The sequence below is a fragment of the Melanotaenia boesemani genome, chromosome 11 (assembly GCF_017639745.1).
Source record: "Melanotaenia boesemani isolate fMelBoe1 chromosome 11, fMelBoe1.pri, whole genome shotgun sequence".
Classification (NCBI taxonomy): Eukaryota; Metazoa; Chordata; class Actinopteri; order Atheriniformes; family Melanotaeniidae; genus Melanotaenia; species Melanotaenia boesemani.
The window spans coordinates 18,186,278-18,211,034 of NC_055692.1; the positions used below are offsets into that span (position 1 = coordinate 18,186,278).

General features: G+C 37.0%; 2 protein-coding genes across 5 annotated transcripts in view; one reads left to right on the top strand and one right to left on the bottom strand.

The window, feature by feature from the left end:
• Positions 1-5,766, bottom strand: rsrc2 (arginine/serine-rich coiled-coil 2). The gene is made up of 10 exons (XM_042000072.1): positions 5,628-5,766; positions 4,586-4,730; positions 3,316-3,356; positions 2,159-2,322; positions 1,858-1,989; positions 1,626-1,742; positions 1,349-1,434; positions 1,001-1,263; positions 792-881; positions 1-716 (listed from the first exon to the last, which is right to left on the bottom strand). Exons 1-10 carry the CDS (start codon positions 5,631-5,633, stop codon positions 531-533), a joined length of 1,230 nt encoding a protein of 409 aa, XP_041856006.1. The 5' UTR covers positions 5,634-5,766; the 3' UTR covers positions 1-530.
• kntc1 (kinetochore associated 1) overlaps positions 5,032-24,757 on the top strand; it is a 27,865-nt gene continuing 8,139 nt past the window's right edge. Inside the window, exons 1-55 of one of the 4 annotated variants that reach the window (XM_042000062.1) lie at positions 5,032-5,063; positions 6,688-6,834; positions 7,074-7,194; positions 7,442-7,557; positions 7,689-7,767; positions 7,869-7,946; positions 8,029-8,063; positions 8,163-8,273; positions 8,802-8,895; positions 9,098-9,150; positions 9,255-9,367; positions 9,444-9,498; positions 9,587-9,685; positions 9,791-9,834; positions 10,089-10,151; positions 10,246-10,321; positions 10,466-10,591; positions 10,722-10,888; positions 11,077-11,188; positions 11,501-11,644; positions 11,724-11,780; positions 11,925-11,999; positions 12,112-12,231; positions 12,833-12,976; positions 13,061-13,156; positions 13,309-13,412; positions 13,499-13,601; positions 13,689-13,823; positions 13,916-14,035; positions 14,990-15,062; positions 15,159-15,226; positions 15,362-15,663; positions 15,803-15,975; positions 16,135-16,235; positions 16,443-16,587; positions 16,704-16,760; positions 16,840-17,015; positions 17,132-17,236; positions 17,361-17,489; positions 17,836-17,952; positions 18,087-18,196; positions 18,299-18,515; positions 19,230-19,319; positions 19,410-19,575; positions 22,250-22,308; positions 22,397-22,613; positions 22,707-22,780; positions 22,903-23,113; positions 23,374-23,486; positions 23,620-23,675; positions 23,870-23,948; positions 24,045-24,169; positions 24,257-24,392; positions 24,506-24,601; positions 24,692-24,748. In XM_042000062.1, coding sequence (XP_041855996.1) covers positions 6,697-6,834; positions 7,074-7,194; positions 7,442-7,557; positions 7,689-7,767; positions 7,869-7,946; positions 8,029-8,063; positions 8,163-8,273; positions 8,802-8,895; positions 9,098-9,150; positions 9,255-9,367; positions 9,444-9,498; positions 9,587-9,685; positions 9,791-9,834; positions 10,089-10,151; positions 10,246-10,321; positions 10,466-10,591; positions 10,722-10,888; positions 11,077-11,188; positions 11,501-11,644; positions 11,724-11,780; positions 11,925-11,999; positions 12,112-12,231; positions 12,833-12,976; positions 13,061-13,156; positions 13,309-13,412; positions 13,499-13,601; positions 13,689-13,823; positions 13,916-14,035; positions 14,990-15,062; positions 15,159-15,226; positions 15,362-15,663; positions 15,803-15,975; positions 16,135-16,235; positions 16,443-16,587; positions 16,704-16,760; positions 16,840-17,015; positions 17,132-17,236; positions 17,361-17,489; positions 17,836-17,952; positions 18,087-18,196; positions 18,299-18,515; positions 19,230-19,319; positions 19,410-19,575; positions 22,250-22,308; positions 22,397-22,613; positions 22,707-22,780; positions 22,903-23,113; positions 23,374-23,486; positions 23,620-23,675; positions 23,870-23,948; positions 24,045-24,169; positions 24,257-24,392; positions 24,506-24,601; positions 24,692-24,748 — 6,030 coding nt within the window. In that variant the 5' untranslated portion in view covers positions 5,032-5,063; positions 6,688-6,696. Of the gene's footprint in view, positions 5,064-6,327; positions 6,436-6,687; positions 6,835-7,073; positions 7,195-7,441; positions 7,558-7,688; positions 7,768-7,868; positions 7,947-8,028; positions 8,064-8,162; positions 8,274-8,801; positions 8,896-9,097; positions 9,151-9,254; positions 9,368-9,443; positions 9,499-9,586; positions 9,686-9,790; positions 9,835-10,088; positions 10,152-10,245; positions 10,322-10,465; positions 10,592-10,721; positions 10,889-11,076; positions 11,189-11,500; positions 11,645-11,723; positions 11,781-11,924; positions 12,000-12,111; positions 12,232-12,832; positions 12,977-13,060; positions 13,157-13,308; positions 13,413-13,498; positions 13,602-13,688; positions 13,824-13,915; positions 14,036-14,989; positions 15,063-15,158; positions 15,227-15,361; positions 15,664-15,802; positions 15,976-16,134; positions 16,236-16,442; positions 16,588-16,703; positions 16,761-16,839; positions 17,016-17,131; positions 17,237-17,360; positions 17,490-17,835; positions 17,953-18,086; positions 18,197-18,298; positions 18,516-19,229; positions 19,320-19,409; positions 19,576-22,249; positions 22,309-22,396; positions 22,614-22,706; positions 22,781-22,902; positions 23,114-23,373; positions 23,487-23,619; positions 23,676-23,869; positions 23,949-24,044; positions 24,170-24,256; positions 24,393-24,505; positions 24,602-24,691; positions 24,749-24,757 lie in introns of those variants that run through there. The other 3 variants (XM_042000061.1, XM_042000063.1, XM_042000060.1) reach the window with 3 other exon arrangements.

Below are 24,757 nucleotides of genomic sequence, written 5' to 3' on the forward strand. Positions count from 1 at the left end.
AAAAACAAAAAAGCTGTTTAATTCACAAACATGTCAAACATTCAGTTACTCCTGTCAAGCTTACCGCTGTTCATGGCAATTCAGAAGACGATACTTATTTCAACTGATATTTTGGTTTTCCTAATCAGGAGGAATGGAAATACAGGATTCTGATAATGCTACATCGACCTTGGATGCCTTTAGTTACATGAATGTAAACAGTGTCCACTTGAACCACATCAAATTCAAATTATGCTCAGACCATCACATCAATATATATCTGAATAATAAAAAAAAAAGCTACCACATTATTGAAAATATCTACTTTTCCCAGCATCAACCAGTCAACATGTTTCTTTGCCTAAAGATGTACAGTTTAATGACACTGACAACCTCAGTGTATGGCTATTTACATTATGTTACAATATGTGAGAACTTTGTCTATAAATAAATTACAGATTCAGAGCAACATCCATGCAAGCTTAAGGGCTAGCGATGAACTGGTATTCTTGTACGATCTGATGAGTTGTGATGAAAGCTGCAGTTTGGCACTAGACAGAATCCATTCCACGTGAGAATGAGGAGGAAAAGCCGAGGCCCATTCCCCTCTGAGTGTGGGTCTGAGAGCGAGCCATCTCATACTGAACATCGAGATTCCTAAACACCTCCTCCTGCTTCTGAAGAGTCTTTAGGCCTTCATCATTAAGTGGTTTGGAAACTTCTGCCTCTTCATCTCCCTGCAGGGGAAAATTTCAAATTGTAGCTCAGACAGTTATAGCTTGTAAAACTCAATAGTAAGTAAAACAACATACCTTTATACCCATTAGTTTGCGGAATTTAACATTTTGGTCCTTGTTTCCAAAGTTTAGCTTCTCCCACAACTCAGCTGTTTGGGACTTGTCCTTTAACAGTAAAATAAATAAATAAATAGCATAATTTAATTACAAATATATTCAAATACTGCACATAATTTTTGTCTTGTTTACAGGTTAAAATATGCACAAACTAATTTAAATCTTACCCCATCCTTCTTTCCCTGCCATAGCTTTTTCCTCTTCTTCTCCTGCTCTGCAAACTTCATTGGGTTGACAGCAGATGGGTTATAATAGCTGGGCACAGCAATACCGGTCTCTGCCAGGGTTTTGGCTTGAAGGGCTGCCATCTGAGCTGCCATGGCAATCTGAGGTGTGACCTGTGTCCCAGAGGCCAGGAGGGCTGCCACATTGAGTGCAGGGTTTGAAGCTGCCGCTGCAGCAGCAGCAGCTGCAATAGGGGCAGCCACGGCTATCAACAAGCAGACAAGTATAAGCAACAGAATCATAACAGCTTCACTGAGGTGTTTCAAGTGTAGACAGCAAAAGCATCTCACCTGCAGCAATCTCCTGTTGTTGCTGCTGCTGCTTCTCAAACATTTCTTTCTCCTTCTGCTCCTGTAGTTTCTTGGCTCTTTCCAGTCTGAAAAGTATCCCCCCCAAAAGAAACCCCACCAACAACAAAAAAGAAGTAGGATCATTTTGTTAAGCTGGTTTAAGAACATACTGCAAACACAGCAGAAAAAATGACAAGGTTTCAAATAAACAAACACACAAAAACATCCACCCACACAACGTGCAAACCAGAAAACTAAAATGCTGCTGTTGCTTTACCTTCTAGCCAGGGCCTCTTGTGCATCCATTGCTGTGTTTCGGCCACGAAAGATGGGTGGACTAACAGACCTGCTTCGACTTTTTTTGTGAACTTTCTCAGTCCTCTTCTTTCGCTCCCTGGAGGGGAAACCCAAGTGATTCAATAAATACCCCATTAATGACATGGAAAACGAAAGACGGTCATAAAACAGAACAACATTAGAAGAAATGCTCCCATTTAAATTAAACTCACCTGCTCCTGCTGCGACTTCTGCTATGATGACGGTGTTTGGTCCTTGAACCTGAGCGAGACCTAGCTTTCTTCTTCTTGTCCCGACTGCGTGATCGCGACCGCCGCTTGTCCTTGCTTCTGCTATGGTGCCGTCTAAAGTAAGAAAATCCATCAACACACACAGGAAATGATGAACGTGAATAAAATGACTAATGTAAATTATTTTTTGGGGTCAAATGTAAAAATGTTAATTACTTATTTTATTAGGAAAGCTATGTGGCCTGCTGAACTAATCTAATAACACTGTTTTTATCAAACCAACCTTTCTCTCGAGTGTGACCTTGATAAACTTCGACCCCTTGACGACTTCCTTTCCTTGCGCCTGGCCCGTTCCTCTCCATTCTCTGCAGAAAGTCTCTCTTGCACATGCTGCTCATCTGTTTTCCTGTGCGATTTTGATGGCTTCTCAGAGTCCCTCTTTCGTGCCTGTTTTAAGAAGAAGTTGTCTCTTTCAGGAAAATAGTGCAACAAAAAGAGTTAGTACCATGGCGTACAGCAGTAAGTATGTCATATATTTGACAAGCTAAAAAAAATCCTTGTCATTTCAAACCTTTCTTTTTAATAATCACAGAAGATCATTCTCAGAGCAAGACTGCAAATGTGGGCGTTTCTGAGTATGCACCGTTTTGGCTGCCGCCATTTGAAAAAAGTTACAAAAATAAAGACAGCATGTTTGGAGCCTCCTTTTAGATTCAGCAGTGTTCATGCAAATGATTAGTTCTCATTCTTGAGGTAGATGAGAATATGCAATTTATTAATCTGGCAACAACAATTCAGTGCAATCTGGACACTCAGAATTTGCACCCACTGAAATGTTGTAATAGGGATGGGCATTCAACTTCAATTAAGAATGAATTATTCTAAAGATTCAATGAATGCCCATCCCTAGCTGCAAGAGATGAAAAATTAATACCATTTTTCTGCTAATAATGTGAGACAAATAGGAGTTTGAATGGCAAATAGTTACCTGTCCCAGTAGTAGGCATATTATTTTGCTATGTCAGCAGGGTCCTCTGTTCAGTCTCTTCGTGCATTAGCACGCTGAGTATGATTTATTGTAGAAATGTTATCATGTGATCTACACACAAGATTTAACAAAAAAAAAAATAAAAAAAGAAATAGCTACTCTTCACCATTTAATATGGTTAAAAATAAATGACAACTATCCAAGGACACAAACTTCCTTTGAGTTATATGAACATAAGAATGGCAAAAAAAAAAAAAAAAAAAAAGGTACCCTGTCCATGTCAGTACATGGCCATCTTTTTCCTATTTTGAGTCCTTAACTACTAAAAATACATTTCACCTAAATAACATACTCACCTCGACCTAAGACTAGCAGCTATGATTAAAATACAAAAATAAAAAAAAATAAAAAAATTAAATATATCTAATTATAGAAATAAATGTATCAATTACCTCTTTGCTCCTGCTGCGACTTCGTCTGTATTTTCTGTCACCTGGAAAAAACATTTGTCTTTTATTATTTGCCAGAAGAAAAGAACTTTCAAAGACTGCATTTGAACAAATTAACAGCAAACAGCTGCATGCAATTAGTGGACAAAAACACTAGAAGTGTAGAGAGTCACATTTTGTTTTACATTTATAGTAAAGGGTACATAACTAATTAGAGTTGAGCGATACATCTTGATCACAATGTTAATGGTGTCTATTTCAAAAGTATACCAATGATGACCAGGGACATCCTGTCTTTTGCTCTAAAATATGAAACTGCTGTTGTAATTCTTAAATGTGGATTTTATGTTTCTTGTTGTTCTTATTGTTGCTGATATTTTAATGGATATTTATAGATTCTTTTTTTGTATGACTGCAGTCTTGTCTGTGATGATTGCTGACTCGGTGCTCTAGTACAATTTTCCGACCAAGTTTGCATGTTGTAATGATTTGTTTTTCATCATTTTTAAAAAATCCAAACTATTTTTAAAGTACTAATGTAATGGGGGCTTTATTGTGTTCACTTGGGCAGTTTGGGAAGGTAACACGGGTTCGATTTTGGTCTCATCCTGACTTTCATTGCTCTCTTCAGCGTTTTCCCCTTTATTCTTTCTTTTGGGTTTTGTTGGCAGTTAGCAACCAGCTTAGATGTGTTTTAAAGCCAAATAGTGAACCAGAATGTGCTGAGGGACACACAGCTGGCTCTGTAGATGGACTGGCTAACAATGTGTCATGTTCATCACTGAGATTGATGTAAATTTAACTGCATTCTAATTTTTAGTTTTATTCCCAGTTACTCGTTATGAAAATGCATGTTTTGTCAACCAACAACAAAGTATCTCTAATTTGTCAGCAAAAGCTATTAAGTCACACATAAATTTCCAGAAATGTGTGGTCTGCATGAGCAGGTGGAAAAGAAGTCTACTGATGGACAGGGGGCTTGAGAGAACACCGAAGATTTTTCTTGTCTCATACTTATTCACAGAGATCAAAATCATTTGCACTGAGATCTAATTTAGACAGAGTTTTATCACCCAGCCTTGTAATCATCAATGTAATCATCTTATGTTGAGATGTTACTTTAAGTATGAAGAAACAATCTGAAAGCTTACAAATATTGGAAATTTTATATTTGTAGCTAAATGTGTGCAAGCAACATTCAACTGAATACTTTTTGTGGCAAATTAATTCTGGCATTTTCAATACTGTCTGTGAACTGATTCTGCATACTTACGTTTACGGTCCCTGGAGCGTGACCTTGACCGTGAATGGTGGTGTTTTGAGCTTCTGGGAGATCTAGACGACTCCATATTGTGCTTTTTTCTGTGATGAACTGGAGAGCCCGATCTGGTCAAATCAACAGATTCATCGTCACTTCCCTGAAATGAATTAAGACATGAAATCAAGTCAGCAAATGAATGCAGTTCAATGCATTTACGTAGCACTTTGCCTGTCAGTACACAAAAAAGACAGTGTTGAACATTTTCTAATGTTCAACACTGTCTTCCATTCCATTCCCCCTCCCCTTCTTCGCAACCTCCCCTGCCCCACAAGTGTTTTTTGGCACTTGTCGAGCCAACAATGAATCAAGCGTGTTGCTGTAGAGAAATATTCAAAACCTGTTGGGCACTGGCCAAAGAGCTCCGGAGTTGGTGATCCCTGTTCTACGCCAATCAATCCCACTCTGAATCCACCAAAACCCCAAACAGTAGGTAACTACCAAAATACAAGCACCATACAAAGGTTGAAGTCAGTTTCAGATTTGGGGTACAGTGCGTTGTTAAAACACTTTCATAGAACAGAGGTTCTTGATTTCGACATGCAAGACACTTTTCCAAGCGGGAAGTTAAATTTTATAACTACAGCACGCACAGTCAGGTATCCTACCTCCTACCCAAATCATTTTAAAGTGCGTGTCTTCTCATACACAAAAACGATTTCCATTTCGCACACTTGTTAACTGCTGGTTCATACTGATGTTAGTTTGTGTTCTCTAGTTATAAAAAAAAAACACATATATACAGTCGTATGGCTTCATAGATTTGACCAATTAAGTTTCCACTAACTTGACGTCCAATGCAGGTCAGCTAAAACCCTCCACAGCCTCCATATCTCATCTACAATTATTTTAACGATAGCTAGCTTGCTAGGCTAACCTACGCAGACCGCCATCTTTAAGAAAACATTTTCAGCACATCAGTGAATTTAGATGAATATTACACGGAGACTTCTTCATTCATACATGCCTCGTTGTTTTTTGATAAAACAATACTAACCGACATAATCCAGAAACTCGGTTTATTTGCGTAATAAGTATTTTGATTTAGTAGTCAACGAGAACGGGCTGGTTGCTGATATTTGCCAGGCCTTCTTCTTGCTCAGCTAAACCAGTGTAGGTTGCCAGATTGTCGCAGTTAAACCCAGAATTCATGCAAATGGGTTGTTGAACCAACGCTAGCATTACGAACCAAAAACCATGGATTTTGGAAATACAAACTCACCGATTATTTAATTAATCGAATTTACAAGTTGTGTAACATAGAGTTTTTAGAATTAGATAAATTGAGAGATGGACATTGTATTTTTTTAACAAACACACAGCAAGCAGAACCGTTCTAAAACGAATATATAACTAGATAGATATCATGAAAGAAATAAAGGTTTGATACATTTGAAAAGACAAATATTTACACTACGTATCTTCGATCGAATCTGGCAACCCGGAAAGCTCTCTGGTTATTTCCCTTATCAAACATTACTATTCCCAACATCAAGTATTTCAGGCAGTAGTCAACGTTAAGTTTCGTTAATACATAAGTAGAATTAGCAACAATATTGTCTGGTTTAGATTAAATAAATGTAACGGTAGATTGTTAGCTGTTAGATAATTTCTGTTGGTACTTACAACGGGAAGTAGGATATCGCCGTAGCCCAGAAAAGAAACTGTGCCTGCAAAGCAAAACGCAGGGTATTTTCCACATGCACTCTTACCATCCTTAACACAAACCCGCCAAATTCTGAAGCTAAGTCTGTCGATATGTTGATGGTGTTTTGTTATTGCTATCTGCTTCTGACCGTAAATTGGTAGGCTCTGTTTAGCTAAATCCACATTTATCGCATAATGGACATATTGTATGTAGAGATCGATTATTAGATATGTGCAGTTTATGTTTAATGAATAGATGGTTTTGTAAAAATATCTGCTGAATCTAGCATTAGCGTCAGGCGAACGTTAACATACAACAATGTTAGTTAATTATAGCAGGGTTTGCTAACATGGAATAAAGCTAATAAATAAAAATAGATATTTGGTTAAATCTCTGTCATTTAATCCAGCTTCACGAAATGACGATGTGGAGCGACGTTGAACTTCTGACCAACGAGGATACAAACACAGTTCGCTTTGACAGTGTGTCAAAGGAGGAAAATGGGAGCAGTTTGTACCAGGTGGATACACTGGTCAAAATATCCGCTGTCAATCAGGTAACCAGTAACTGGGTTTATATTACACAATCAGTCATGCTTTCTTGAATCTCTTTTGCTCCATTCATTCTCATGTCTATATATATATATATATGTATGTGTGTGTGTGTATGTGTGTATATATGTATGTACATATATGTATGTATGTGTATATATATATATATATATATATATATATATATATATATATATATTATACAGTCATACAAAAGTAGTACAGTAATTGCTGGTTTTTGCAGGTGCAGGCAGATCCCCGCATCTTCTCCTGCAGCGGTTCTAACTGGAGTATTGTTGTTGTTGACAAGACAGTGATCCTCTTTGATCAATTCTATCAGACAATCCTACTGCTTCTCCACTTTGGTACAGCATCACATTCTTTGTTCCAGAGTTCATATATACTCTTTACTACATGACATGGCAGTTTGTGTGGCTGTATTAAATTCAACTTGTTTAAACATTTCAATTATACACCAGTAAATGTTAAAAATTAATTTAAGGATACTATAAACTTTTCTTCATTGGTCAGACTTCATTAAGTCTTTTCACAATTGCAATTTAACCTGTCACAGGAACTTCTGCACATAAAATGGTAAGATTTGTTTTTCAGAGTCTGATGTGGATGCAATAGATGTCTGCCTGGATGGACAATTTATGTTGGTGTGTGAAAGAAATGGAAACCTTCATTTGATCTATGTTCCGCACAAAAAAATCTTCCTCACCAGGGTATGCTTTTTTTGTTTATTTGTCAATTGTAGGAGTAATAGGAGGTGTCAGTTGATGTTGCATTTGATCATAGTTTGTGTTCTATTGCATTTTACCCTCTTATGATGCTGTGTTCTTTTCTGTATCTCCAGGCTTTGGTTGAGAAACCATCCAGCGATGATAAGAAAACCTACCGCTATCTCATCATAGATGAGTACCAGTCATCCTCAGGTAAAAATGTCCTTATAGATATAATAAGAAACTGTTCTGAGCTGTGACACCTGATTATGCTTTTTAAATCTGAAACCTTAATGGTGTACTTCCTTTGATAGGGATGTACCATGTGTTCCTTCTCCTAAAGGATGGATTTTTCCACATTACAAACCTGGCTTTGACAAAAATCGAGACAGGTATTAAAAGTTTTATATGCAAACTCTGCTGTCTTTTTGTCATCTCTCTTTTGACCATTTGATCCTTTTTTTTGCCATCCAGCGATTGAACAAATGGATGTGGGAGCTTTGAAAGAGGTATGTTAAGGCTATTTTCTTTTCATGCAATCAAAAATTAATTTTTCGAATTATATAAAATAATAGTAAGTAAAAATAATCCCACTTCCTTTCATTCAGCTCCAGAGTCTCATCAAGATAGACTTTTGCTCTACAAAGGATTACCATGACGAGGCTTGCAGCACAGCAGTGATGTTCAATCTGGGCCATGAAGTTCACCTAATCATTGGGGTCAGTGATCACAAACATTTTTAAAAATGGGTTCAACATCTGTAAATGCTATACATAGGTTAAATGGGTATTAAAGCATACTTGGGGTGGCATTTTAAGAAATTTAAAATACTAAACATTCTGCTTCAATTTTATTTTATCACAGTGATTTATTAGAAATCTGACCATTTTGAATAAAACGTTAACACTCCTTTGTTTGTAGATATTCCACAACTTGGTTTTGTAGGTTAAGATTTGCTTTGTAAAAATCTTCTTCCTACTGAGGTATTTCTGTTTTCTGAAGCATCTCAATGCTAGAGAACAGATATAAAAGCTAACTTAACCACATTTAGTATTTGTAGTAATTCAGTTGCACTTTTTGTTGCAGTGACAATAAAGTTCTATTCTTTTCTAGTATTTAATATTAAATGAAGACAAACTTCAAGATAAGCTTCAAGTATATCTTTGTAAATTCTCACAAACATTTTCAACCCTTTTTAAATGACAAGAACACATTAAACACATACAATTTGTCACATTATTTGACAGGGTGATAAAGAAAATGCTGTGACTCACTGGAAAATGGATTCACTTCAAGGAAAGATGCACTTCTTTCATTCAATAAGTAACAGCTTAATACCAGGTAAGCTTTTTGTTTTGGGGGAGAAAACGCTGAAGTATTTGCTTTGTAGATGAAGATGCAATGAAGTATTTTAACTTATGGGACAGCTATGGAAAGAAATAGATACAGCAACACAAACTGTGTGGGTAAAAATGTAAAGTACCATAAGACCCAGAAGAAGGGGTCAAAAGCACTTTTCATGCATCTATTGTTTACTTTGCAGGTGTGAGGAAGATGGTGGTTTTGGAAAATCTCTTGTACATTCTTGACACTGAGGTGAGTTGAGTGGCGTCATCTTTAGCTGTTTGAACTAGTGCTGGCTGTATTTATGGTTTAAATCTGCCCCCACTTTGTGGTGCATATTGTCTCTTTTGCATCAGGATGTTCTAAGTCTTTGGGACCTGCATTTTCTTGTCTTGATTCACTGCTGGCCAGATCTTGCCATTCATGACTTTGAACTAACCACAGAGTGTAGCTCTGCCTCAATGGTGGCGTAAGTATTGCTTTGTTACAACTTTGTAAATGCCTCCTTTACACATTGCTGAAAATGTAAATTAATTGATTTACAGCCAAGACAAGGGCAGCATGAAGATGATTATGCTGACAAAGCAAAACAACAGTCAGGTAGCAGCATACATTTGTTTCAAACTTGTACAGTTGATCTCTGTTAGGGCAAATTCCTGAACTTGACACACTTGTTTTTATGTTTCAGATCAGCTCATTGCAAATAAGATGTCTGCCCTCGATGACCGTTTGCTACTCTCTTGATGTCTCCTCAGTGTCCTGTCTTGTACAGTTGAAAACAAACATGGTAAACATGTGACACATATTAACCTTCACATAGATTTTGATCTGTTGTTTATTATGGTTAATCTTTCTACACTTTCAAGTCAGTTGTGCTCTCCTTAAATTGCAGGATACAATATATTTGGTTGAGGGGATTTGTGAGAACCCAGAAAGGTGGAATGACTTTTTTTGTATTATCATTTTTTTTTTATATGATTAAGTCTGTAGACGTATATTCAGACATTTCTTTCTTTCTTTCTTTCTTTCTTTCTTTCTTTCTTTCTTTCTTTCTTTCTTTCTTTCTTTCTTTCTTTCTTTCTTTCTTTCTTTCTTTCTTTCTTTCTTTCTTTCTTTCTTTCTTTCTTTCTTTCTTTCTTTCTTTCTGTCTGTCTGTCTGTCTGTCTGTCTGTCTGTCTGTCTTTCAATAGTCGTGGAGAGCCCATAGCTTCTGTTGTTGTCAGATGCTTCACAGAGGCTTTACCTGAAAACAGGTATCTAATTTTCATTTGACACCTTTCTATATTAATAAAATTTGGGCCATGTAGTCTGTTGTTATTTATTGCTTGTTCTTAACTTTGTTTCTAGACTTAGCAGACTTCTTTACAAACACATGTTTGAAGAGGCTGAAAAGTTTGCCATCACATTTGAGCTGGACTTAGAAGTAAGTGTTTATGTTAGCAAGCAAAAGTTAAATAAGGACTCCCATCTATCCATATATATATATAAATATATATATATATATATAAAACATACACACACACACTTCTCCCATTTATATATAGCTTACATTCTCATTTTCATTCAGCTTGTGTACAAAGTGAAGCTCGACGTTGTGCTGGAGCAGCTGGCCTCTGCGTCCGTGGGTGGCTATGGACAGGATGTGCTGTCTGAACTTGTAGATGAAGCCAAGGCTAACCTCATGAAGATCACAGTAAGTGTAATGGAAGTGATTTAGTCTAAACTTTTTTGACTTGTCAAAATGGTGGAAACAGAATTTCTTAGAGGATATTTAAATGACTGTCATGTCAGGACTGTACTAACAGAGGGTAAATCTTTTGTAGGACGAGCAATATGTGGAGGAATATTGCCTCAAGGCTCCGTGGCCAACCTTGGAGACGGCAGAGAAGATGCTAAACCATACTGCCACACGATACCCCTCCTTACAGATTCAAGAGGCCTTGAGCAGGCTGGCAACATTCTGCAGCTTGCATGGCTTAGAAAATTTCAAGTAAAGTCAACAATCAATTTAGTTTATTGACGATAGCCAACATTGACATTCATTCATTCATTCATTCATTCAGTTATTAAGTTAGTTAGTTTAGCTATTTAGTTATTTATTTTTATGCTATCCATTTTCCATATTGTGGTCCAATATTGAGATAGCTATATTTGAATTGACATTTTTCTTACCTATAGTGGAATTGCCTGGATTGAGTTTCTGAACAGCACTGACAATCTCGGAGACGTTCTAACCCATCTCAGAGAGGGAGACTTGAAGGGTGCCCAACTCCTTTGGCTCAGATATGAGGTAACAATTAAACTGGAGTAGTGTTTTGTTTTGTTAATTTCCTACTTATTTATTAAGTAAGCCGGATTACGTGATCCGCCATCCAGAAAAAATGGATTACGAAGTCTGAATAGCTTTTATCCAGATTACATTTTTTGAACAACCAGCCCAAAGACATTACATCATTTTAACAAAAGAAGTGTACCCCAATTACACTTACCTAATAAAAATAATAAATGCCTGATAATAAAAAAAAATTGTAGTTACAAGAAAAAAAAACAAAAGCGTTTAGGTCAGATTTAACATTTTTTCCTGGCGGTTTTGTTTTAACAGGGACAGATTGCTGCAGATTTTGATGAGAACAGTCTCGAAGCAGTTATCAGTACCATCCCAGAAGATATGCCATCCCAAGACCTCTGTCCTTGGCTTAGGACAGTTTTTGTTCCTTTTGTGAGAAGAGTGCTCCCAAGAGGACAGGTGGGATTAATTTGTACATAGAGTTGTTTTTACCTTATGGTGCTGTACTTCATAATATATTTTCTACATGTGTTTACAGAGAATCTTGGCTAAATGGCTCGAGCAGAAGGCAAGGAATTTGGAGCTTACTGAAAAGGTAAAAGAGGAAATGAACATAGACATGAAATTTAAATAAAGCTTATGTGATTGATAATTATCTTGCATAGGGAAAAACATAAATGTGCTCACTTTGCCTATTTTGCTTGGGTTGTACATGGAAAACTTTGTTTTCACCTCCCAGGATTCCTGGCCTCAGAATGGGCTGGACTTGGCAGTTCTTGGCCTCCCCTCATTATGGACCTGGATGAAATCTGTGGTAAGACATATTGTTTGTGTTATTTCATAATAACGACCAATTTATAAGAATACAGTTCTGCTTAACTGTCACAATGGTTAGTGTTTCACAAATTATTGCCGTCTTTTTAAAGGATAATAATGACGGTGCAGAGGAGATGGAGAACCTCAAGTCTCTGGTGGCCAACCTCCGTCAACTATTGGACCTCGACCAGAAATACAAATGTAGACTTTCACTGTCAGTCTTAGAGAAGGTTTGTCTCTTATTAGTGTTGTTAATCTCAGGTTGCACCAAGTGGCACATTGTTTTCTCTAGATCTTAATTAATCATTTCAGATTAACCATTAGCTGAATTGGCTAAAAAGATTAAGCTCTCAACTCTGTCAGGGTATTTTAAAAAAGCACCTCTCCCACTGTTCAAAAACTGCATAACACCAGTAAACATCTGGGATTCGTGTGAAGTGTAAACGTATTCAGTCAGTATCCACCCAGTGACACCCAGGTGCACATGGTTGCACTGTCTATGATGTGTGTAACTGGGTAGAAACTATCCACTGCACAAAATTAAAAGTAGCTGAACCTTTTTAGTTCATCTACCAGAAAATGCGTAGGAATTCAGACAGCTTTCCTGTGCACATCTGTCTATGCACAAATTCTCCATCTTGTATCTTTGGTTGAAATTATGTTTGAGTTCAGGATGGGTTACTTTACCTTTAATTAACATGTAGAAAGTTTCAGATTTAGCAACATCTGAAATGTGTCATGTTGTTCCCTTTATATGTATATGTAGGTGAATTCTGTAGTGAGTCATGCTGCTTTTCCTCTGCCATATTTCCTCATTTATCCATTTCAAAGGGAAGTGTGTGGAGTATAGCATTCTTTATGCTGGATAAAGCTCCTGCTCCTGAACTGATTGCCACCACAGTGGAAAACTGCATCCTGCCATATGCTGAAGAGCACAACATTCCTCTTGATGAGTTACTGCTACAGTACATGAAGGTAAATCCCCTCTACAGCCAGTCTATTAGTTTTCTAGATAATACATAATGACTGTATTTCTTTATCCAATCTGGTCTTGGCAAGGATCTACTGGAACGCTGCAGTTCTCAAACCACAACACTTTTCACGGAATGGGAAGCCAAAGCAGTGGCTGTACTTGGCTGCATGTCTGACACTGACGTAAGTTTGTTCAGCACCATTACAATTACAGCTCACATCATACTCATGGTTCATTAGCATAAATAATCAGCAGCAAAAACACCAAAGGGTAAGAAAGACACTGAGGTTTGTGCTGGAGTTGTAAACTTTTACATGTTTTTATTTTCTGCCAGCTGATGGTGGATGCTGTGCTGGAGATCATGCAGAAAGCTGTGGTACCCTGGAGTAATGTGGTGGAAAACCTTGTGCAGCAGTATTTAGAGATGGATGGGCCAAAGTATGGTTACACCGTTTTTACTGGGAATAGTAATTAACTTAATCCAGCAGAATGATTTTGTTCTACTTCCTTTTTTTTTTTTTCAGACAAGAGCTTTTGAAGGAGAGCTACCGTCTGATGGAGATTAGGAAACTTCTTAGAGGCTATGGCATTCGCAGCTTTAACCTCTCCAACAGCACTCAAGTGATGGTAATCCGGATTTGACTCATTAAGTAATGTATACCTTCTGTTTTACTTACCAATAAAATAACAACCCTTTGCATATGTGTTTTCCAGACACTGATAAGATACATTCTGAAGCAAGACTTGCCAATGTCTTTGGAGGACTCTCTGACATTAGCTGAGGCATATAAACTACCCATATCTCACATAAATTACCTCTATCTCATCCAGCTGATAGGCCAGGGCAAGGTAAGTTAAACCAAACAATGGTTTAATCACAAATTATTATTCATGTGTATTTTGCTGAGGTGTTGGTAGAAAGTCTCTTATTCTGCTTTCAGACTGAGGAGACTTTAACTGTCCTGAAAAGGCTATCATCTGCAGAGGTAGTGTGTGTGATTGAGCGCCTCACATCGTGGGCTCGACTGCAGCTGGAGGACAAAAACCATATATCTGAGGAGGTGAGGATAAGAACAATGGCTTCGGAGCTGAAATATCAAGAACAATGAATTCGTATGTTGCTTTTGAAAATGATTTTAAGAAGCATATGTTCAAAATGTAGGTCAAACATTGCATTTTTTCATCTGCTTCTACACATATAAACTGATAATACAGGAGTAAACTACCCGAGCAGCTTTTTATTTTAATACTCATTTAGATGATGCAGGCACATGAAGAATAATTTGTGTCTGATAGTATACCATAAATGAAACTAAAAGTATTGACCAGTCCGTAGAGAAAGCAAATGTGTGTCATGCCATGTAAGATTACAAAGAAAGAGTGAGAGTCTTTATAAGATAGATTGCAGTACAGAGGAATAAGATAAATACAAATCCATGTGCTGGACTTGATTACTGATCCCAGGCTGATACACAACATCTACTGACATTTTTTCCAAATTGTAAACTCTGTTTTTGGACAGAGAAATCTGTGTATTAATCCTTTAATGTCATGTGTATCATATTTGATACATATTGTTCTTTTGAGCTTTTGTATCACTTTAGGGTAAAAACTTTGCTCAAAACCCTGAAATAGACAATCTGATACCTGTTTTCTGTTCCCTGGTGGAGACCTTTGGCACTACAATCATTTTTACATATTACACAGTAATAATTGATAAATATATGCAATTTATTTATTTTTATTTTGTTTAAGGGTCCAATTTTTATTTATTTTATTTTATTTTTTTTAACCACAAATCAACATTACAAACATACCCTATAAAACAGAACATTGAAACTGTAGTAACTTTCAAATTGTGGAAAATGATAGGACACCATTTTTATTTATTTATTTAATTTTTATTCAGACTTTATTTAGCCAGGTAAGTCAGTTATGAACCAGTTTTCATTTACAATGACAACCTGGACCTGGAATGATGATTACATTTTTTTCTCCTGGCCTGTGTTCAATAGCACAAGAAACAGCAGATGGTCATAGCTCAGGTGATGGTGGAGGCACTTAAATACCTGCATATAATCCAAAAACGTAAGTATTTTCTCAAAACTGATTGATTTAAAATATTGGAAATGTGCACCTGAATTTCCAAGAGTTAATCCAAGCCACGAATCATGTCTTTTGTAGACAATGCTCTTAAATGTATGGAGTGTGAGAATGACCTCGTCATGTTTAAGGCAATTGCCCACCTACAGGTGAGCCCAATTTTAAAGATTGTTGGAAATATTTTAAAATATATATATATATATATATATATTTCCCTGTTTGTTGGTTGGTTGTTTTTTTTGTTTGTTTTGTTTTACCTGCAGCCTTTCTTTCTTATTCCTCAGGAGGACTTTGATGTTTTCTTCACCCCCTCAAACTATGAGGATCCCGACATCCGAAAAGAGATCCAGGAGCGTCACATCACAGCGTACGAAAACACTCGGGCCCATCGCTCATCAAAAGGCAAGGCTTTGATAGCTCCAGTTGTGGCTAATGATCCAGATGGGAAGATCAGGACCATCTCCACCGAAGCTGGTTTACGTCGGCTTGGAAGGCAGCTGCAGCGCACCGAACAGGAGCTCTGGTCTGACCTGGGCTTGCGAGCTCTTAGAGTGGGGAAGGTGGATAAAGCCCTCAAGATCTTCAGGTTTGTATGTGTAGATACAAACCAGTGTGTATGAATCCAAAGATTCAAAACTAATAAAGTAAAAGATTATCAATGAAACAATTATGGGATTATTACAAATGTAAAGTTTTCATTTATTCCTCCTTCTTACTGTCTTTAGCGAGCTGTATGAGCATCACAACAACAGCAGCACAGGGAAGGTTTTGTTCACTGCTGCCAAGACGTTATGCCAGATGCTGGAGGGAGACGTACCCATGGTGCTTCCTGAAGACATGGACCTACCAGCAGTCATCCACAATCTGGCCTGTCAGGCTATTACTGTGTGTCACTCAGGTAAAAAGCACATATGATATATTTTTATGGCTGTTTTATATCTTCTCTTGTAACTTCTGAGGCTAAAAGCTCATTCTGACTCAAGCATTGCTGCTCTACTTCTTTAAATAATTTCTAATTAAAAAAATCCCTAAAGATATTGCATACTAATTGTTACAGACTTGCTCCTGGATTGCCTGGAACTTTGCAAGTGCACACGGGTAGCTATGGATGTTTATCATCAGTGTCAGTTATCAGATAACTATGGCTTCATAGCCAAGGTCAGTACCCTATATTTTCCTTAGAATGGCACATTTACTTAATTTCTCGTGGTTTGATGTGTTAATTTACTTTTTATGTGGGTAAAAAATTGCCAACTAGGATTCCTTTGAAAAAAGAGTTTTTGTTTGAATGTTAGGGGAAAAAATTAAATAACAGATAAACAGAATACCTTAAATTAATCTAAATTTTAATGTGCAATATCACAGGATTTGACTTTGGAGGCAGAAAAAGACCCCTACTCTCAGTGGAGCTTTCAAGATGTTTTTAATGAGGATTGCATAGTGTTAGATCCAGTGTCTGTGCTCCCCGTGCAGTATGAAATTACCAACTGCATGCTGCCTACTTCTCAGGGTAAGATACTTTAAAGTTATCATGTCATACATTTATCAAGAATTTCCTTAAAAAAATGCAGAATGCAGTTAATTTATTTCATCAATTACTTCTATAATGTCATGCTATTTTTGTAGATACCAAACTCTACCCACTGGACTGTTCCTGTCTGTCATACTGCTCGTTTGAAGATGGTAGGTATTTAATTTAAAATTATCCTTTCACTTTCTTCTTTAAACTGGGATTTTAATAGTTTGTCTTCTGTTGTACCTGGTCTTTATGCAGGTTCAAACTACTTGCAGACTCTCCTTGGTCCCCTTGCTAATATGTTGCAAATGTTACAAGAGTGCAGTCAGCTAGAGCTGGCGCTCAGAGTTCTGGTCAACTCTTATGGCAGCTGCCTGCAACATGTCACTTCAAATGTTATGGACATAAAGCTAAGTATGCAGGTATGACTGCATCACCTACATGACTAATTATATTACTATAGTTTGATGTGATAACAGGTTAAATATATTGTAATGCTCGTTCTGAAACCACTGGTCTAAACTTGCTTGTCTTTCAGCTTTATGATGCACACGAGCTTAAGAAGTACAATGTATGCTTAAATGATCTTCACAAGACAACAACATCCTCTCTGAATGCTGTGGCTGTGGCCCTTTTGAACAAGGCGAGTGTGTTGAGCATAATGTCAGAAAACGGTAGCTTAAGATTCCCAAAATTTTAGTGTTTTACTAGTATTTTTTTTTTTTTTTTGCGTGTTTTTTTTTTTTTTTTTTTTTTTTGTGCTTCAGGTGTTCAACTGGAGAGTGGTTGACTGTGATTTGGCTATTGGACTCAGTACACTCCTCTCCAAAGCAGAAATCCTCAAAATACTGTGGAAAGTTATCGACAACACTTGGCAAAACTATGACAAAATTTTGGTAAGCTGCATAATATTGCTCATGTTCTTGTCCTTAGTATTGATGAGGATAATAATGAAAGCACTACATCAAATAGAAACTACTAAAAATAAAAGTGTTATATTTTTTGTCCTATGGTGTGAATCTTGTTGCATTATCAGAGAGAGAGGTTGGTGCAACACTCATCTGTTTACAAAAGTCAGGCTGCAGAATCATCTAATTTGTTTTCCCTGTAGTTCAGTCCATGAAATTGGTATTTGCTGTCATAATAAATAATTAAGTTGTGTTGAAAATAAATAGATTGTTTGGGAATAAAAATCTGTTACATAAACATGCATATACAGACTTTCAGTGTTGATTGTTTCAGGCTGTCGCGAAGATTGGCGCCAATCTCTGCTGCTTGTATGATGAGCCAGAGGAACAAAAGAAGTTTCTCTCTGTCATCACTGATGCCGAGTGGGGCATCAAGCTTGGCAAATTGGGGGTATTGCAGTTTTTAAATTCAGGTTTTCCAAGGACACTGGTTTGAACAAACAAGTTTTTATGTATATTAAAGTATTTTAGTTCTTTCTTGTTTGTAAATTCCTATTTATTATGTCCAATCTTCCTTTATCTCAGATATCTATCCAGCCAGTGTTCCGGCAGCAACCCGAGATGAAAAGTAGCCTGATCCCTGTTTTAGTGAAGAACAGGAGAATAACCCCAGACATCATCCTCCAGTACATCAGGTCAGACACTTGCTTTCTATCATTGCCTTTTTACCATTCATAAGAAAAGGGGGAAAAATGTGGAGAAGTAGGTATTGACTGTTAAAAGTTTTCCCGCTGCAGTACCTTTGGTCTAGACCGTGATCTTGTGATCAACCAGTACATTACCACCTTACTGCTGCTCCACGACGACGAGGACAGTGGAGATTCCTTTGGCTTAGACCTGGAAGAGGTGCAGCCTTTATGTCCTGCCGCCACACTGGAACGAGTCCTGCAGATAATTCCAATGTTACACAGCACCAGTGAGCTCACTGACAGTCTCTGTGCGGTCCTGTTCAAGGTATGGTGACAAATTACTGTAGATGATTTTTTTTATAAATTAAATAATAGAATTTTTAAATCAGTACTAAGCTATTAGGGTATTGGGGACTAAATTGAAGTTGATATTCATTTGGATCTTTTGTTCTTCTTTAGCTAGGCAATTATGAACTGACATATTAATAAAGCAGTTTTAACTGAACTGGACCAAACTGTATTATAGTGACGTGATTTCAATTAGACAATGTGTAATTTAACTTGAATAAATGAAATGAGTTGAATACTAATTTGCCTCTAATTAGATCTTTGTTTTCAAATCATTTCAATAGGCACAGTCCTCTTAAACCCTCGCTGAGTGTTGCAGATCATGACATTTACATCACATTGACCTTGCTCACAAGTGTATGTTAACACCATGAACTGGCTCCAACACACAGTTATTTAACCTCCAGCTTGTTGCTTGCTCTACTCATAATTTGTCCCTTTAATGTTCTTCTTAGTATTCATGCCAGGGTTTCTTAAATTAGTTTAACTAGAATCTTATTTATTATTTGTAACCAGCTCTGGATAAAATTGCCTATTAAATTGCTACATGTGTAACTTTGAAATTACACAGGCTTGACTTTTTACTATAAAAAACAGTGAACAACACAGTTTTATAACTGTTTTGTTGGTGTTTTGGTCCAATTTAAAAGTTGAGCTTCTCGTTTAATCTTTAAAATGCCTTTTCACACAGCTCAGCCCTTACAACTACGAGAGAATAGAAACTGTGCTGAAGATCATACAGGCTGCAGATGAGAATGTGACCACCTTATCTATTAGTCAGGTAAAAATATATATTGGCATGTTGTATGCACCATTTATTTTTCTTTAAATATCAATTGTAAAGAGTATACCCTTAAATTTCAATCCACAGGCAATGGGTCTCCTTCAGCATCTGAAGTCCTACAAGAGGATTTCTCCTCCCTCAGATGTGGAGAACACATATCTTCTTGAAAACGGAGTGCTTCCAAGCTCCCTGTCCAACAACAGGCTTCCCTTCCACCTTCTCATGCAGACCAAACATTACTGGAAAATTATCTGTGAGTTAGTAACTTGTACCTTTATTAAGGTTGACAAATTGAATGTGCTCTGTTCTTTGGTTGACAAGATCTGTGTTTTCCTAGGCAAAAAAAAAAAAAAATTGAATCGCTATTAAATTTACATAAATTCAATCGATAAGCCTGACACGTTTTCACTCAATCCATTTCCAGAGCCAGCTGTTTATCTCTGTTTTTTTTAGATGCATCGTGATGCAGACATCGACAATTCAGTATATAGTGTACACATAACTGTGTGAAATGTAGTGCTCTGCTTTAAAAGCTAGAGTTAAAAAAAAAATAAATAAATAAAAGCTAGAGATGTAGGGATGTAATTCTGCTTTTCTGAATGCGCAAACAAACTGATACAGATCAAAGAAGTCATCTCTAGCCCACCAAAAAATGTAGTTCTTAGTTCACTTCAGATGAACCACAACAAACCACACTGTGGGTTAAGCACTAGGCATCATGGGTAAATAAAACCAAAAGATACGTGCATGTGGGATGATAGGTGACTCTGGCCAGGGGTTTAGTGTAGAAACATGGTCAATCTAAAACTGCTGGGATTTAATGTGCCTTCATGTTCTGCTCTTATGTTGTCTTCTTCGTTGTTTGTCACGACAAATATGAGAAACCACGTTTCATATTTCCACTCGGAAAGCAGTAGAAGTCAAGCAGTCACATGAAAAAAAGATCAATAACCATTTTATATTCACATTGCAGCCATCTAAATTGTTATTGAAATGTGATGTCCCTAAAGTTTCCTACCTGCACTCAGCACTCAGTCCACTAGATGATGGTAATGCAACTGAAAGCTGGTTGCTAACTACCAACAAAACAATGAAAGGGGCGAGTGAGCCAAAAAACATCCATTTGTGTGCCTAACATAGCAGCATAATAATAAAACACCAGTAAAACGGCTTTAAACAGCAACAATAAAATAAAACAAAGAAATTCTACAGCAGTATACCTTTACATAAAATCCAATCTCTCTTTGTTGCATAATTGGTCATTGTCTGTAGATCTCAGTGGTCAGGAGGAAGTCATTTCAGTTGAAATTGAATTCACGTATTAGGAAAAAAAAAGAAGCGCATTTTTTCGAAAGAACTGAAGAGGAAGAAGTGGGAGAACACCTTTTGGAAAGACTTAAGCTGTATTAATATCTGCTCAGTTGCCTGGAAGTAATCCTAGTGAAGCAAGAAATGATGAAATCAAAGCCTCATAAACTCAACTGAAATAACTACCTTTACAAGTGAAATTCGCTCTCTCACACACAATAGAATTTCTATCATACTAGTGAAATTTGATTTTAGAAATTTCACTGTAGTGTGTGAATGATTTCAGTATGATATGTGAGAGCATTTTAATATAGTAAATAAGAGGCAGTTTCAGTATTGTGTATGAGAGGTTTCACTATAATGTGTGAATGATTTCGGTATGATATATGAGAGGTTTTGGTATAATGTGTGAATGACTTAAATTTCACATGTGTCTGTGAGAGGGTAATTCTGAATAATGTCTCAAACGGCCTCTTATAAATCTTTAGTTCTATTTTTTTTAAAATCGGGAATCTTTCTTCCACTTCAAGAACAGATTCTTGTTAGGATAAAGGGATCCATTATTAACCATATAAACTACTTTAAACACTATTCTAGGATTATGTTATGTATCAGTTGTGAGTAGTAAGCTGATTTTGCATCCTTACTGCTTTCTGATGAACTGAATGAAGATAAAGATCATTGTTAGCGTACTCAGATTTGCTGGTGTTCCACTGACGTTTTAATTTAGTTTTTTTTAGGGTTTGAATGTGATAAATTACCCAAGGGGCTAGATATTGTTTCCAGGTTTTAAATGAGACAGTTTGGTCAGGGATGGAAAGGCAAATATCATTATACGATTGCAAAAGGGCCTTTGATCTGCGCAATGGATCAATGTGATTACAAATGACGAAATAAAGGTATTGCACAAGGTCTAAGGTATGGCCTTTAAAGTGTGCAGTCTCTTTCACAGATTAAGTGAGGTTGGAAGAGTCTATAAGATCTGAGAAGTCAGAGGAACGAGAGGGACAAAATACATGGATATGAAATATAAGAAGGAAACTAAGTCTAAATGAGAATGAGTGTAGCAGAAGAGAGCCACAAAAGCACAGGTGAGACTGAAACCCAATTTATCCAAGAAGGTAAAAAAAAAAAAGTAAAAAAAAAAAAAAAAAAAAAACGCCACCGTGTCAGTAATATGGATCCAGTAAAAATGATGAAGGGCATATTAATATAATGTTCTAATTTTGTTGTTGGTCACCCAGCAACAACACGCAAAGCATGAACATACAGCCGATGCAACTTGGTATTTTGTCAGACAGAAAAGCATCAGCTCATCATTTGTGGCTGACACCCTGTTTGGAAAAAAAGAATAAATAACCAAAGAAATTATAACATCAGTTTCATATTTCATAGGAAGAGACATGATGCCCCTTTACAATCATTATTAGTACACATTTGAAATTGACAACATTAACAAATTATAGTGTGATCAAGATCTTGATTGAAATATAATAAATATATATATATATATATATATATATATATATATATATATATATGTGTGTGTGTGTATGTATATGTGTGTGTGTGTGTGTTTGTTTAAATTCATGGTTCACGAAATATTTTTGTGTTTTCAGCCCCTGAACTGAGTGAGGAGACCTTCCCCACGCTACTTCTGATTAGCAAACTGATGAAGGCAAGGCACAGAAATCTAAGATGTAACATTACTTTGTATGATATTGATGGTTGTTGTAAATTATTAAAACCTTCCTGTCTCTTTCCAGATGAGCCTTGACAAATTATACATGTCTGCAGCATACCATACGTTTGAGAAAAAGATGAAACCCTTACTCTTGGAGAAAAGAAAAAAGGGTCAAAGTCATACCTACAATAAGGAGACTTTTAAGGTGGCCAAGACCATGATGAAGTACATCCAGTCCATTCAAAGTCCGGAGTGGGCTGCTGCTACAGCTCACAAGATAACCCAGGAGCTTCCTGCAGGTTTGAGTGGCAAATAAATTATCATGTTATATGGTTTACTTATACACGCACTTAATTGTTTCTTGCGGTTTTTTGTTTTTTTTTGTTTTTAAGGTTACGAGAAAACACAGTCACTTAGGTTCTGTTTGGCCCTTGGGGACACTTGGCTTAAAGATCCCAACCTAGAGGTCTGTGATTTTAGTTTTACTTGTGGATACATATATTATTAGAGTCGATGCCTCAAATCTTTATCTATAATGCTTTTGGTGCATTGCTTGGTTTTCTCCTTTCCGACACTTCTCCTTGGCAGGAGGCTGCACGAGCCCGAGGGGAGACATTTCTGTCCAAGCTGAAGCTGCAGTTTCAGCGTACTGCTACAGAGAATATGCTGATAACCAGTCAGCTGAGCAGCCCGGAGCACCTGAAACTGACCGGACTACCAGGCAAGCTCATTGTGGCTCTGTACGAGCACAGCAGTATGGAGCAGCGTTACAAAGAGTCAGGAGGGCAAACTTATCCTGGTGAGCAAGCTTTACCAAAATACCCTGAAGCAAATTAATATTTCACTTCAGGTTTGAGTTCATATTTACTTTGATGTTGTCAGCTTTTAGGATGTATTATGCTTTCTAACCCTCTTTGATCTGTTTTCCCAGTTTTTATTAGTTTCACTATTGGCTATGGATTATAATTACAATTAAGACTCGTTATTTATTATGCAATGAATTTTCAGAAAATTGTGTGTGTGTGTTCACTTCTTCACTCCTGATCTTGCATGTCTCAGACATTCACGCTGCTGTGAAAGAAATTGCAACAATCAACAATGTGGATCTTGTGAAAGTCCACAACATGTTGTTAGAAAAATGGATCTGCAAAACGGGCCCAGCTGTGGCCAAGGTTAGTCAATAATAACCTTTTTATTGATTAGCTTATCAGTTTCTGTGCATTTTCTTTCAATCAGTTTTTTCTTTATCAGATTTGTTGCTGAATATTTCTATACATTTTATGGAATTCATTTCTTTTTTAAAAGGAAATAGGAAATCAAGAAAATGTCAGCAACATTGAGGATGATCCGGATTTAATGAGGTAGTTATTATTATATTTTGCAATTACATACCCTTTTATTGGTTTGTTATTGGTAGAAATAATTTGAGGAACTATACACTTTATATCTTATATCCTTTGTCATTTTCAGTTGCCTTTCTCTTATACATTACATTGGCCTGTATTTTACTTTATATCTCCACTGATGTGGTTTTTTCTCTGTTTAATACTCTTAGAGTGGTGTACATGCTGCAGTCCTACCCCATGAAAGATGCTGTCCGTCTACTGAGTCCCATCCTGTCAGCCGAAACCTGGGTGAGTTTAAAAGAATATTCATAGGTCAATATAGGAGAACACTGCCATAGACAGTGGCTGATATAATTTTTTTATTATTATTATTTCTTTCTGTAGCCCTTTCGCACATCAGGACCCCGTCTGACCTTCTGCCATCGGACTCGAGCCCTTCTTTGTCTTGTCCGTCTCACTGATGCAGCAACACTGGAGGCCCAGTTTCAGATCCCACGGACCAAACTTCTGTAAGACTGCATGAAAACAGTTAAAAAGTAGGTTACCATAAAAGAGCTTGTGATCATCAGTGTTTTGTATTTTATATTCCCATGCAGATATTACCTGAAGTCCTACATATTTGTTTCACAACTGGAGGCATTGAACATCCCCTACACAGTACAGTCCTTCCTCAATAGTCCCAAAGAGGGCTTAGTTAAAGGGCTGTGGAAGAATCACAGTCATGAGCCACAGGTACATTCCAAGCAAACACACTGGAATGAATCCAGGCATTTGCTTCATTTTATATTAACTAGATTAGCTACGCAGCCATGCTGGAAAAAAATAAGACATTTTTTATGTTTCAGGCTGTGCGTCTGGTGGCAGACTTGTGCCTGGAGTACCAGGTTTATGACCTTCAGCTGTGGAACAGTCTACTTCAGAAGCTGCTAGGCTTCAATTTGGTGAGACATCTGCACACTGTTAAGTAGATCTAAATAAAGGTAGCTGATGTTCTGAGGTCACGTTTCTACATGTGTGTTTCCCCTCTGCAGATTAGCCACCTTCAAAAAGTGCTAGAAGCAATAGCGGCTATACCGACTTTGTGGGAGGTAATACTG

Bases quoted from the DNA above. Each gene is read 5' to 3' on its own strand.
- rsrc2 (XM_042000072.1), bottom strand. The intron at 1,264-1,348 runs GTGAGATGCTTT...GCTTGTTGATAG, and splicing joins ACAACAGGAGATTGCTGCAG to CCGTGGCTGCCCCTATTGCA. The intron at 717-791 runs GTATGTTGTTTT...TTTCCCCTGCAG, and splicing joins GCAAACTAATGGGTATAAAG to GGAGATGAAGAGGCAGAAGT.